This window comes from Leucoraja erinacea, chromosome 6, assembly GCF_028641065.1.
Source record: "Leucoraja erinacea ecotype New England chromosome 6, Leri_hhj_1, whole genome shotgun sequence".
NCBI classification, from domain to species: Eukaryota; Metazoa; Chordata; class Chondrichthyes; order Rajiformes; family Rajidae; genus Leucoraja; species Leucoraja erinaceus.
Window position 1 is genome coordinate 15720467 of NC_073382.1, and position 14788 is coordinate 15735254.

At 44.1% G+C, this 14788-nt stretch overlaps 1 protein-coding gene across 1 annotated transcript; it reads right to left on the reverse strand.

Annotated features, from left to right (window-relative positions):
• Positions 1-3: 3 nt before the first annotated feature.
• Positions 4-2736, reverse strand: LOC129697814 (uncharacterized). Its single transcript, XM_055636440.1, has 2 exons — positions 2186-2736; positions 4-2060 (listed from the first exon to the last, which is right to left on the reverse strand). The coding sequence occupies exon 2, from the start codon at positions 937-939 to the stop codon at positions 4-6; it is 936 nt and encodes a 311-aa protein (XP_055492415.1). The 5' UTR covers positions 940-2060; positions 2186-2736.
• Between the last annotated feature and the right edge of the window lie 12052 nt (positions 2737-14788).

Sequence of the window (14788 nt, forward strand, 5' to 3'; positions counted from 1 at the left end):
AGGTCAGCCAGTCTGGAAGTTTAGCAAGCATTTTCTGATTCTCGTTGCAGTCATTGATACCTCAAGACCTCTAATCTGAGACATGGCGGCCTCACAGCTGCGAAGGAAGTCAGTGAGTTCTTGAAGTTCTAAACTGCCTTTGGAGCTTATCTTGGGCCATGAATCAAGCTTGTCTCTGAAGGCTTTGGCGATGAGGAATGGATTGCCATATCTCTCTTCTAGGATGGTCCACGCTGCATGATAGGCTGACTCTGTGCCTAGCAGAAAGTAACTCTCTATGGCCTTCTTGGCAGCTCCACCCACATACCTTCGCAGATAATATATCCTTTCTTCACCTGGTAGGTTTTTCTTGTCAATTAATGTCTGAAAGGAAACCTTCCAGTCATTGAATCTGAGTGGGTCGCCGTTGAACGTTGACGGTTCCGGTATAGGAAGACGACTCGCACTGATGGACTCTGCAAACACTCTCACAAGAGCTGCTGTGCTATCTTCTTGTTTTGGAAGTGTCATAGCTTGTGGTGGAGGGTGATGCTTCGACAGGTTACTTTCCTGGTTGACTTCCTTCTTCTCCTTCAGAGAGACGTGTTGATAGAGCAGCTCGTCTATTTCATCGTCTGAGCATTCACTCTGCTTATATACTTGCTGTCGTGCCTTGGCAGCCTTTAGCTTCCCTATTGTCTCCAATCGCACTATTTGTCTGCGTTTGGCCTCTAGCACCCTTTTTCTCTCTGCATCTTCCGCTTCAAGTCTTTCAAGTTCTATAATATCCTGTTCTTGCTCTAGCAGCGCTTGTAATGTGGCTTCATTGGCTGCGACTTCAGCAGCGGCTTCTAGTCTGTGTGCAGAAGACTGGCTTGAATGTCTGGATGTGATTTTTGAGTTGCCCTGAGAACGAGCAGAGGACTGAGAGGATTTGGTGCGGTGAGATTTGATGCTCATCTTATCTGAGGCTGCAGACTTGAACACAGATTCTGTATCTTTAACACCTTGTTCTTCATCCACTTGACATTCACTCTTTCCCGTGTTTAGATAACCTCTTGCCGTTTTGATTATCTTCTTTGTTACTGCTTCACAGGTGTCTACTCTGCGACGTGTGTCATGATCTAGAATGTCGATGCGTCTCAGCTCTTCATAAACAGCGTTCAGATTCTTTGAAGCATTGCTTACCTTGGTGATGTGTTCATTCAGCAGGTTGTTTGAGCATTGACCACTCAGCGCCCCTTTGGCGTCCTTAATGACAGCCTTCCACTTCTCGTAGCTCACACTGAAACGGTGTGCAACCTTTCTTCTTTGCTCATCGTGCAGTTCTTGGCCCTTTTTCCGTTAGCTTGCGGACTCTTTGGCCTCTTTGTGGCTCTTGTGAGGAAGTGTGGATATCATCTCCAGTGCCTTTGGTCGTTTGTGGTTGTGCGTCTGGGCAGTGCTGTTTCGTGTCATCACCTTCATCATCTTCTCTGTCACTTTCAGAGGATAGCTCAAACTCTGACATTTTACTTGGTTTACTTTAGTTTGGTTTAAATCTAATATTTTCTTATGTTGAGTAAGTACCTAATTAATAAATAATTTTTATAGTGTTATCAACTTAAATCACTATGAGTGATAATTAGACAAATAAAGGTATCAACTCTTCCACATAAAGTTACATATGCATTAAACACTTGTTAAGTAACAGAAATGCACATTATATCTCAGTCTCTTGTGCAAAACACTTAAAGTCCTTTAGTTGTAGAAAATAACAACATCAACTTATTCAATGAAAATGTAGAAAATATATCAGTCTCTTGTGCAAAACACGTGTTTTCTTAACAGCAATATTCACACTAGGGGCACTTGGGCCTTCCTGTGGGCTTGCTCTTGTGTTTCGGCGTAGGTGGTGGTAGAAGATACACACGCAGCATGGATATGGTTCGTCTCTTCTCGGCTGCTGCCGTCTGGTGACGTCCTCCTCGGCTACTCATGCAGAGCAGTCGAGTTCTCACTGTAGCTCCCAAGTAGTACACGAGGCCCGAGATCGTGGTTAAATACGGGGTTTATTTTCGGCTCCAACCAACCCGTGAGAACTGAGCCAAAAACAAGGCAACAAAAAACAAAAACAAACAAAATAAAAATGCAGTTTACAAAATACATGCATGTACGTCCATACAGCAACACAACACCACACTAACCAAGCAAATAAACAACATACCTCGTCCACTGCTTACTACTTAAGAGGTATTTCTTGGTTTCTTCTTAGTCATGGCTTCTGTGTGCGCCCACAACCGTGCCCCCCGGAAACTAAGTCGGCAATTAGTTCCCCCCTTAGGAACACTACTATTTCAGGTAGGAACCAAAAACCGTGAGGTTCAGAATTTAACTAACTGCCGATGTGGGGCAGTTACATATTCCTTCTCTCCAGAAATGCTGCCTTTCCCGCTGAGTTATAGCTTTTTGTGTCTATTTTCTCCAGATGATCCGGTTTCCTCCCACATTCCAAAGACGTACAGGTTTGTTAGGTTAATTGGCTTCTGTAAATTGCCCCTAGTAAGTAGGAACTAAAACTCGGGTGATTGATAGTCAACATCGACTTGGTGGGGCGAAGGGCCTATTTCTATGCTGTATCTCTATTAAACTAAAAACCCGCATGTTATTTTTGTACATTGCCTATGTTGTGAGGGCGGAAATCATTTTGTTTTGCAGAGAAACTCAGCGTTGAACACCCAATTGTAGCTACCCTGGAGAATATAATGGTCAGTTGCCTTTGACATCACTGAGTTTTTAAGAAGGAACTGCATGTGCTGGAAAATCAAAGGTAGACAAAAGTGCTGGAGAAACTCAGCGGGTGCAGCAGCATCTATGGAGCAAAGGAAATAGGCAATCTGAAGAAGAATTTCGGCCCAAAACGTTGCCTATTTCCTTCGCTCCATACATGCTGCTGCACCCGCTGAGTTTCTCCAGCATTTTTGTCTACCTTCGACATCACTGACACAGGTTGTCTAACACTGGCAACACAAGAGGTCGCTGTTCCATGACGAGCAACTCAAAATACACCCCAGATTTCCCAGATTTTGAAAATACATTTTCTCCCCTCAATTTTCTTTTGCTCAAAACTGCCTTGGTTCGTTGTGATCAGCAAACATTTTAGCATTTATTTTCATACGTTGATTAATATTTCAGAGTTGCAGCATTAGCATTGGGATGTGTTCTTTCGGTATATTAAAACTAATATTTGACAAATTCTTATTAAAACAAGTACAAGATCAGGAAGATTTAAGTTGTGCTTCATGGAAGTTGTCCACAATCACAATCACAATCATTCGCGCCATTTATACTGTTACTGGGTAAATTACTTGAAAAATCAATTGGAAACTTTACCCCACGGAATTTTTAAAAGATTGAAAAAACTGCTGTCTCCTCCCCTTCTCAGCTCTCCCTCAGCCTTCGGGCTCCTCCTCTTTCTTTTTCCTTTCTTGTCCCCGCCTCCCCCCCACCCTCCATCATAGGGTCACGAGATTGATCCCTGGGATGGTGGGACTGTCATATAACCATATAACCATATAACAATTACAGCACGGAAACAGGCCATCTCGACCCTTCTAGTCCGTGCTGAACACATAATCTCCCCTAGTCCCATAGACCTGCGCTCAGACCATAACCCTCCATTCCCTTCCCATCCATATAACTATCCAATTTATTTTTAAATGATAAAAACGAACCTGCCTCCACCACCTTCACTGGAAGCTCATTCCACACAGCTACTACTCTCTGAGTAAAGAAGTTCCCCCTCATGTTACCCCTAAACTTCAGTCCCTTAATTCTCATGTCATGTCCCCTTGTTTGAATCTTCCCTACTCTCAGTGGGAAAAGCTTATGAGGAAAGATTGAAAAGACTAGGCTTGTATTCACTGGAGTTTGGAAGGATGAGGGGATACTTATATAAAATTATAAAAGGACTGTACAAGCTAGATGCAGGAAAAATGTTCCCAATGTTGGGCGAGTCCAGAAGCAGGGACCACAGTCTTAGAATAAAGGGGAGGGCATTTAATGCTGAGGTGAGAAAAAACTTTTTCACCCAGAGAGTTGCGAACTCATGGAATTCCCTGCCACAGAGGGCAGTGGAGGCCAAGTCACTGGATGGATTTAAGAGAGAGTTAGATAGAGCTCTAGGGGCCAGTGGAGTCAATGGATATGGGGAGAAGGCAGGCACGGGTTATTGACGATCAGCCATGATCACAATGAATGGTGGTGCTGGCTCGAAGGGCCGAATGGCCTCCTCCTGCACCTATTTTCTATGTTTCTATTTTAGCATCATCTGCAAACTAGGCCACAAAGCTTTCAATCCCCTTATCCAAATCATTAATATACAACATGAAGAGAAGCGGCCCCAGCACCGACCCTTGCGGAACTCCACTAGTCAATAGACAATAGACAATAGGTGCAGGAGTAGGCCATTCGGCCCTTCGAACCAGCACCGCCATTCAATGTAATCATGGTTGATCACCCCCAATCAGTACCCTGTTCCTGCCTTCTCCCCATATCCCCTGACTCCGCTATTTTTAAGAGCCCTATCTAGCTCTCTCTTGAAAGCATCCAGAGAACCCGCCTCTACTGCCATCTGAGGCAGAGAATTCCACAGACTCACCACTCACTGTGAGAAAAGGTGTTTCCTCATCTGCGTTCTAAATGGCTTACTCCTTATTCTTAAACTGTGTCCCATGGTTCTGGACTCCCCCAACATCAGGAACATGTTTCCTGCCTCTAGCGTGTCCAAACCCTTAACAATCTTATATGTTTCAATGAGATCCTCTCTAATCCTTCTAAACTCCAGAGTGTACAAGCCCAGCTGCTCCATTCTCTCAGCATATGGCAGTCCCGCCATCCCGGGAATTAACCTTGTAAACCTCCGCTGCACTCCCTCAATAGCAAGAATGTCCTTCCTCAAATTAGGGGACCAAAACTGTACACAATACTCCAGGTGTGGTCTCACTGGGGCTCTGTACAACTGCAGAAGGACCTCTTTGCTCCTATATTCGATTCCTCTTGTTATAAAGGCCAACATGCCATTTGCTGTCTTCACTGCCTGCTGTACCTGCATGCTTACTTTCATAGACTGATGTACAAGGACCCCCAGATCCCGTTGTACTTTCCCTTTTCCCAACTTAATGCCATTTAGATAGTATTGGCAAATTGGCCATTTAGATAGTCACTGGCAAAAAACCTTAAAAACCTGCATTTTATTGCAACTCTTTGTTATCTGCCATCCAACCAGCCTGCTATCCATGCTAGTATCTTCCCTTTAATACGATGGGCTCTCATCTTCCCTAGCAGCCTGGCACCCTATCGAAGTCCTTCTGAAAATCTAGGTAAACAACATCTACAGCCTCCCCCTCTGTCTGTCCTGCTATTAACATCCTCAAAGAACTCCAGCAGATTCGTCAGGCAAGATCTACCCTTCGCAAAACCATGCTAACTTCGGCCTATTTTATCGTGAACTTCCAAGTACTGCGTAACCTCATCCTATATAATTAACTCTAAAATCTTATCAACCACCGAAGTCGGGTTAACCGGCCTATACTGTAGTTCTCTTCTGCTTTGCTCCCTTCTTGTACTGCGGCGTGATATTCACAGTTTTCCAATCTTCAGGAACCACTCCTAACTCTAGTGATTCTTGAAATATCACAACTAATGCCTCCACAATCTCTGAGGCCACCTCCTTCAGAACCACCGGGTCCAGGTGACTAACCCACCCTCAGACCTTTCAGTTTTCCTAGCACCTTCTCCTTAATTATCGCCACTCTACTGACTTCCACCCCCTGATCCTCTAGGACTGCATGCACACTGCTGGTGTCTTCCATTGTGAAGATTAATGCAAAAAAGTGAACTCAATTCCTCTGCCATTTCTGAATTTCCTTTTATCACTTCTCCTGTATCATTCTCCAGTGACCGAATGTCCACTCTCGCCTCTTTTTTACTCTTTATATATCCGTAGAAACTCTTGCTATCCTCTTTTATATTGTTGGCTAGCTCACATTCATACTTCATCTTTTCTATCCCTATTGCCTTTTTTGTTACCTTTTGGTGTTTTTTAAAAACATTCCAATCCTCTAGCTTCCCATTAATCTTTACAATGTTATATGCTTTCTCTTTTTGCTTTTATGTTGTCCTTGACCTCCCTTGTCAGCCATGATTGTCTTATTCTTCCCCTTGGAATCTCTCTTCCTCCTTGGAATGAAATGATCCTGCACCTTCTGGATTATCCGCTGAAATTTCTACCATTGCTGCCCTACCGTCAATCCTACTAAAGCCCCTTTCCAGTTCCACCCTCATGCCTCTGTAGTCACATTTGCTCAGCTGTAATACCGACACATCCGATTTCACCTTCTCCATTTCAAATTGTAGGTTAAATCTTATCATATTGTGGTCACAACCTCCTAATGGCTCAATTATGAAATCTGGTTTTACCCTTGCAGTTTTTCAGCTCTACCCACAGAGACTCTACATCTTCTGATCCTATGTCACCTGTAATTGGTCTGAATTTCATTCCTTACCAGCAGGGCCACCCCACCTCCTCTGCTCACCTGTCTGTCCTTGCAATAGGATGTGTAGCTTTGAATATTTAGCTCCCAGTTCCGATCCTCTTGGAGCCATGCCTCCGTACTGCCTACAACATCATACCTACCAATTTCCAACTGTGCTACAAGCTCATCTACTTTGTTCCTTATAACCATATAACCATATAACAATTACAGCACGGAAACAGGCCATCTCGGCCCTACAAGTCCATGCCGAACAAATTTTTTTTTCCCCTTAGTCCCACCTGCCTGCACTCACACCATAACCCTCCATTCCCTTCTCATCCATATGCCCATCCAATTTATTTTCAAATGATACCAATGAACCTGCCTCCACCACTTCCACTGGGAGCTCATTCCACACCGCCACCACTCCCTGCGTAAAGAAGTTCCCCCTCATATTACCCCTAAACTTCTGTCCCTTAATTCTGAAGTCATGTCTTATGCTACGAGCCTTATGCTACGTGCATTCGAATATAATACCTTCAATTTGGTGTTGCCCACCTCTCCTCTCACGAACATCGCGATTTTACCCGACCTTACTCTTTTCCCCCTTTTAAAATGTTCTGTCCTGTTATTTCTGGAGACTTCCGTGGCCTTTCCTGCACTCTCTTTTCCGATAACTGCTGGCTGCTTTTCCGAGGCAGCATGCAGTATAGATGGTGTGGATGGTGGGAAGTTTGGTTGGTGTGATGGACTGAGCTACATCTACAACTCTCAGGAATTTCTTGCGGTTTTGAGCCGGGCCGGTCCCAAACCAAGCTGTAAGGCAACTCGGCAGTATGCTTTCTATGTGGTGCATCTGTAGAAGTTTGTAAAAGCCACTGGAGACATGCCAAACTTTCTCCGTCTCCTCAGACGTTGGGTAAGCTTTCGGCTGCCACATCCAGTTTAGTGACATCCTTCCTACAGAAAGACAACCAGAAATGTAGGCAGTTCCGCAAATTTGGCCTTACTTTGTGCAGCTGGACGAGGCACCCCAACTCCTGTTCTCAATGACCTGACTGATGAAAGACAAGTGTAGCAAATGCTTTCTTCATCACCATGTCCACCTGTGTCACCTCTTTTGTGGAACTATATACATGCACCCCAAGGTCACTCTGGTCTTGAGCACCTCACAAAGCCCTACCACTTACTATAAAGTGATTGCCCCAACACTGTTCACCATCTTCATTGCAACAACCATCCACATCATCAAGACCGACCTATCCCCAGAAATCGGAATTGTCTACAGAACAGATGGCAGACATTTAAATCTTGCCCGTCTCAAGTCCAAAACTCAGACATCTATGAGCTCCCTCATCGGGTTCCAATATGCAGACGACAACTGTGTTGCAGCTCTCTCAGAAAATCCTCTGCGACAGATCCTGACTGCCTTCAACAGTGCATGCATGAAACTTGGACTTACCATCAATTCCAAGAAGACTCAGGTTATCTACCAATCATCACCAACTGAGACAAATCGAAAATAGCCATCAATTCAACTTGGTGAAACAACCCTGGAAAATGTGGATCACTTTCTGTTCCATGTACCTTGGAAGTCACCTCTCTTCTCATGTCGACCTTAATGATGAGATTAAACATCGTCTTAAGTGCGCTGGAACAGCTTTTGGACGTCTTCGCATGAGAGTCTTTCAAAATTGTGGCATCTGAACAGGCACCAGAATGTTAGTGTGCAAGGCAGTGGTGATTCCAACGCTCCTGAATACATCAGAAACCAGGACAACATACAGACGCCATCTGAAAACACTTGAAAGGTTTCATCAACGATGTCTTCAAAGCAGCTTAAATACCAGCTGGGAAGACAGAAGAAACAACGTCAGCGTGCTGAATGAAGCAAAAACATCTAGCATCGACGCCTTCGTCATCAAGAACCAACTGAGATGGGTCAGTCATGTTATTCGGATGGAAGACGAGCAAGCAAACCAAAGCAAACCCTCTGCTCCCAGCTTAAAGAAGGCAAACTTAAAAGAAGCGGACGAAAGAAGAGGGTCAAAGACGTTTTAAAAGCCAGCATGAAGGAGAAATGTGAAATCGACATCGTCAATTAGGAAAACAATGCCAAGGACAGGAAACTCTGGCGAACCATTATCCAATAAGGAATAGCGACCTTCGAAGCCAAGGGATCGGATTAGAAGAAAAGAGAAGAAAACGGAAAGAGAGGCAGCAACAACTAAATCCCGATCTGCCATCTGGAATTACCTGTCCTGAATGCCGAAGAACTTTCAAAGCCAGGATTGCTCATAAGCCACCTGAGTCCATAAAAATAACGGAATGTAGACCATCATCCTCGACCTCGAGCGATAGCCATGTCGACTTCAAAGTCATGCCCTGGGTTATCTTACCAAAATACAACACCTTACAGTTATCGAATTAAACTCCATCTGCCATTCCTTGCTCCATGGTCCAGTTGACCAAGATCTTGTACTAATCATAGAAAACCTCCTGGTAAAATCAACTACCTGAAATCTCCTTTGGTTTGGCTTGTTATTCTCTTATAGGTGTTTTATGAATGCAAATAATGGTTATTAGATTCATTCAGTAAGTTTGAATGTGGCTTAATAGTTTGGGTCCTGGACCATGTAACAGAGGTTTTTATTTTTATTTTAAGTTTCCAGCATCCCCAGCATTTTTGCTTTTGCAGAATTGATAAAATGATGTTTCTTTCTTTGAGAAGTTGGCTGAGAGATATATATTGTCCCTAGGACAATGGGTCCTGAAATATTTGTGTGGAATGAGTAGGTTAACCTCAGATGAGCGTTTGTCGGCACTGGGCCAGTACTCGCTGGAGTTTAGAAGAATGAGAGGGGACCTCATTGAAACATACAGAATAGTGAAAGGCTTGGATAGAGTGGACGAGGAGGGGATGTTTCCATTAATGAGAGATTCTAGAACTAGAGGTCATAGCCTCAGACTTAAAGGACATTCTTTAAGGGAGAAGATGAGGATAAATTTCTTTAGTCAGAGGGTGGTGAATCTGTGGAATTCTTTGCCACAGAAGGCTGTGGAGGCTGTCAGTGGATATTTTTAAGACAGAGATAGCTAGATTCAGATGGTATGGGGTTAGGAGGAGAGAGATAGACCAGCCATGATTGAATGGTGGAGTAGACTTGATGGGCCGAATGGTCTAATTCTACTCCTATCCCTTATGACCTTATGACCTGAGAGTGTGGACGAGGATTTGATTTATCATCTGAGTTACTCCAGCACATTCTCTCTGTCCCCACTGAGACATTGAAGGTCCCCTGATCTCAAAAGAGCTTGTCGATGGTTTAAAGTATCCTTTAAAAAGAAAAAGACAGAAAGTGCTGGAGTAACTCAGAAGCAGGCAGCATCTCTGGAGAACATGGATAGATGATGGGTCGAATTGGGACCTTTCTTCAGACTGATTGTGCTATGGGTGGGGGAGAGAAAGCTGGCGGGGAGTTGGGGGCTGGACAAAGCCTGGCAAGTGATAGGTGGATACAGGTGAGGAGGGTTTTTGATGGGCAGATGGTTGGACAAAGGCCAAAGATGAAAATACAAAAAAGTATTTGATAATGATGGAAGGGTGAAAATCATTAAGCCAAAGGAAGGAATGTGGGTGGAAGGGGAGAAATGGGTGCAAGTCCAGGGAAGGGTGGTGCACAGGGAAGAGAGGAGGGGTAATAGATGGGAGGTGGTGTTGTTAATAGGTTTGTTACTCAAAAATTGGAAAATTCAAAGTTCATACCATTAAGTTGTAAGTTATCCAAGCGGAATATAAGATGCTGTTTCTCAACTTCATATGTGATCACACTCTGACAATGGAGAACGCCCAGGACAAAAATATCAGTATGGGAATGGGGAGTTAAAATATTTAGCAACTGGGGGATCTGGTAAACCTTGGCAGACCAAACAAAAGTGTTTGGCGAAACGGTCGATAAGTCTATGCTCGGTTTCACTGATATAAAGATTGGGTGAATCAAATTGGCAGGGGTGCTGAGGAAGAGGATTTCTTGGAATGTATGCGGGATAGTTATCTAAATCAACATGTAGAGGAACCAACGAGAGAGCAGGCTATTTTAGACTGGGTATTGAGTAATGAGGAAGGGTTAGTTAGCAATCTTGTTGTACGTGCCCCCTTGGGCAAGAGTGACCATAATATGGTTCAGTTCTTCATTAGGATGGAGAGTGACATTGTTAATAGTAAGATTAAACGAGAACTTACCAGTTTGAAGTTTGATCTGTATTTTATGAGGAGTTACGATGAGGGATTACGTGAAGAACCCGCTCAGTGCGCAGGCGCGGCATACTTCCTAGCAGCGGTGTGGAATCACAGATAGACACAAGTATTTGAAGTAACATAGTAAAGAAAAAGAGACATCAATTTATCAGTTTGATCCATATAATGAGGGTGGGAGCGGAGGGCACGTAATCCCTCATCGTAACTCCTCATAAAATACAGATCAAACTTCAAACTGGTAAGTTCTCGTTTAATCTTACTATTTTACTTCGGAGTCACGTGAGTGACTACGTGAAGATTTCAAAGCTCTGTGATTTCAAACCGTGTAACAGTTTTACTCACTCACTGCCGAAAGTTCTTGAGGGAGGAAGTGTTATCGTAATTAACCAATGAATCTGTGTTTCAAGAAAACAAAAAGGTATTTATTAACAATAACAAAAAATAAATTGCTCCCCCGGGCTTAAATTAAATATTTGCAGCTTCTAATATCTTTGCTGCAAACAAATCAGGTTTCATCAATGATTTTATTGTAGAATGTTCTGAATGTTGATTCCCTCGACCATCCTGCTGTATTCAGGATGAGGTCAATAGGTACATCCATTCTTGCTGCCGTTGATGTGGACGCTGCCCTAGTGGAATGAGATTTAAAGGTGTTAATATCTATCCCGGCAGCTTTCAATACCTGTTTTAGCCATCTTGAGATGGTTTGGCTTGTTACCCGGCCATGAGGTTTTTTGTGGCTGACCCATAAGGCTTGTTCACTCCCTCTGATGTTGTGGGTTGTGTCGATATACTGTAGTAGGTGGGTCACCACACACAACCGTGGCTCTGGTGGGTAGGCCCGGAATACCACTAGTGAATTGGATGTTCCTGGCCTGCTTTGTTTCACCAGACCTTGTAGAATGAATGTGATCTGGTCTGGAGTTGTTTTCATGTTGTCCAGTCTCAATTTGTGTAGCGACTGGACCCTCTGAGCGGATACCAGTGCCATCAGCATGAGCGTCTTCAGTGTTGATTGCTCGAGGCTGAGGGATCTAGCTGGTGGCCATTCCCGGAGGTATGTCAGGACGACACTGATGTCCCAAATATGGGTATACCTGGGCTTGGGGGGCTTGATATTGTAAATGCCCCTCATCAGTTTTACCACCAGTGGATGGGATCCCATAGCCTGATGTCCTGCTGGTTTGAGGTAAGCGGAAAGAGCACTACGTGCCGTGTTGATGGCACTGTAGCTGATCCCTTCATGATGGTGTAGATAGGCCAGGAACTCCAATACGTTGGTTACTGTGGCTGTTTCATATGATGTCCCTGTTTCCTGGCAGTACTTCTCCCATTTTTTGATGCTGGTTAAGTACTGCCTCTTGGTGGATGTTCGCAGGGATGCTGACATGGTGGTGATGGTTTGTTCGGATAATCCCAGGTCCAGGTAGGGTCTGTTCAGAACCTGCAACCCAGGAGTTTAATGTCTTCATGGCATGGGTGGCTTATGCCTGATACTGGGTGAATTAATAGTCCTGGATCACTGGGAAACACCATTGGTGATTCCACCACCATGTCATGTAGTACTGGGAACCATGGCTGTGTAGGCCAGTCGGGCACCACCAAAATACCAGAAGCCGAGTCCATCTGGATTTTGCGAAGTACCCGACCGATGAGGCAGAAGGGGGGAAAGGCATAGAAAAAGAACTTTCCCCAATCCAGCGTGAAGGCATCTACCGCTGCTGCCTCTGGATCTGGTTCCCAAGCGACATACATAGGTAACTGGTGATTTAGTCTTGATGCAAATAAATCGATATCTGGCGTTCCATATTGCTTGATAATTTTAGCAAATACTTTAGGGTTTAACATCCATTCGATGTTATCATTGAATTTGCGTGACCTGGTGTCTGCCACTGTGTTTAGCTTACCTGGTAGATAGGTAGCTGAAAGCCAAATATGTCTTTCGACACACCATTGCCAAATCATATTGACCAATTTGTCGCATGATAAAGATTTTATGCCGCCCATATGGTTAATATAAGCCACCACCGTAGTATTATCTATTTGTAATCGAACATGCAAGTGCTGCATATTTGATGCATATGCTTTTAAACCATAAAAGGCGCCCAACATTTCTAAATAGTTAATGCCCAGTGTAGATAGTAATGATGATTCTGGGTTAGTCCATCTACCACCTGTGCTGGATATGGAGTTAGTTGCTCCCCAGCCTTGAGCACTGGCATCTGTCTGAAGAACTAAAGTAGGGTTAGTGATGATAATAGGACTAAAACTATGCCAAACATTTTGTGTCCACCACTGTAGCTCTGATATTGCTTCCGTGGGTAATATCATGACCCGATCATAGTGACCTCTATGTTGTTTTAGTGCCTGTACCTTTGCTCTTTGTAAATTTTGATAGTGCAAAGGTCCAAATTGTGTAGCCGGAAATGCTGCTACCATTTTACCAATTACTGTTGCTACTTGTCGAATAGTTGGTCTTTTGTTGACCATTAAATTATTGCATGATTGTGCTAATCCAATCATTTTTCCCCTTGGCAGGGTAACAGTCATTTGGACTGAGTTAATTGTGAAACCCAGGAAGTCCATGATAGAGGATGGATTTAACTTAGATTTATCTGGATGTAGGTCGAATCCCAGAGTTTCAAGGAGCTGTTTTGTAGCTGAGACTGCTGCCACAGCTAGTTCCATTGTTTTCCCTACTATGAGGATATCATCCAAATATGCCATGACTATATGTTTTTGTTTCCTTAATATTGCCATGGTTGGCTTCAATATTTTTGTGAACAATCTTGGGGCTGACGTGAGCCCATTAGGCAGTGCTTTGTACTGCCACAGCTGCCCCATCCAGATAAATTTTAGGTATCTGCTATGATCCTTGTGTATGGGTATTAGATAGTAAGCATCTTTGAGATCAATGCTTGCCATGTAGTATCCTTTGGAAATCAGTTGTCTAGCAGTCACAAATGTTTCCATTTTGAAATGTATATACTTAACAAACTTGTTTAGGGATGTTAAGTCAATGATGATGCGACATCCACCATCTTTTTTGGTTTTGGTAAATATATTGGATACAAATTCCAAGGGTTCATGTTTGGTCTTTTCTATGACCCCCTTTTTTATAAGTCTCACCAGTTCAGCTTGTCCCTCCCGTTGCTCTTTATCGGAGGGAGAAAATACCCTTTCGGGCCAATGTTGAACTGGCGGTGTTATTTCTGATATAAACTGAATTTTATATCCACTAATGCTGTTGAGTATATACTTGTCACTCGTGACCATCCCCCATGCTTTTTTAAACAAGTGTAATCTCCCCCCTGTTAGTAAAGCACCCTTATTCTCTATATGCTGGTAGGAACCAGACCCACCTACCTCCATGGTTATAGGCGCTTCTGTTTTTTCATTTTCCTGAATGTTCTGTTCTGACGACGTGCTGGCGATGTTGGGGGGGGGGAGGCGCGTTTTCCAGGGGGTCCGCTGCGGGCCCTGATCTAAAAAAGATCTTTGGGGATAAGGTGCGGACCCCAAGCGTTCACCAGTCCCATATTCCGGACGTCGACTGGTGGATGCCGTGGGGTGCTGCCGCTTGGGTATCGGAGGTCTTGGTTTGCTCGTCCCGGGGCCTGCCCTCATTAGGCCGAAAGCTTTTGATGCCTCATCCATCTCCTTCAGCTTTTTGTTAAGATCTTTCCCAAATAGCAGCGAGTCAGCCTCCGCAGCTGGGGCTTTACACAAGCCAGCGAATTTGGGATTGAGGGCAGGTCTTATGATTTCCCTCCGGAGATTGTTGATCTCGAATTGTGTGGTACACATTAATGCCAGCACATCCTGCTGGCATGTATTCATCTCCGTCGTCTCCACGGAACGAGCAAAGGCTGTGATGGCTGACGTCAGGAGCCTTAGGATCCGCTGTAGCTTGAGTTCTTGGGTCCGAATAGGTGCCCCCACATTCCCCCAGATTTGGCTGTTGAGGCTTTTTACCTTGAGGGCCTCACAGTTTTCTGGTGCTGTATGTTGTTCCAGCACCTCGGTGAGCACCTTT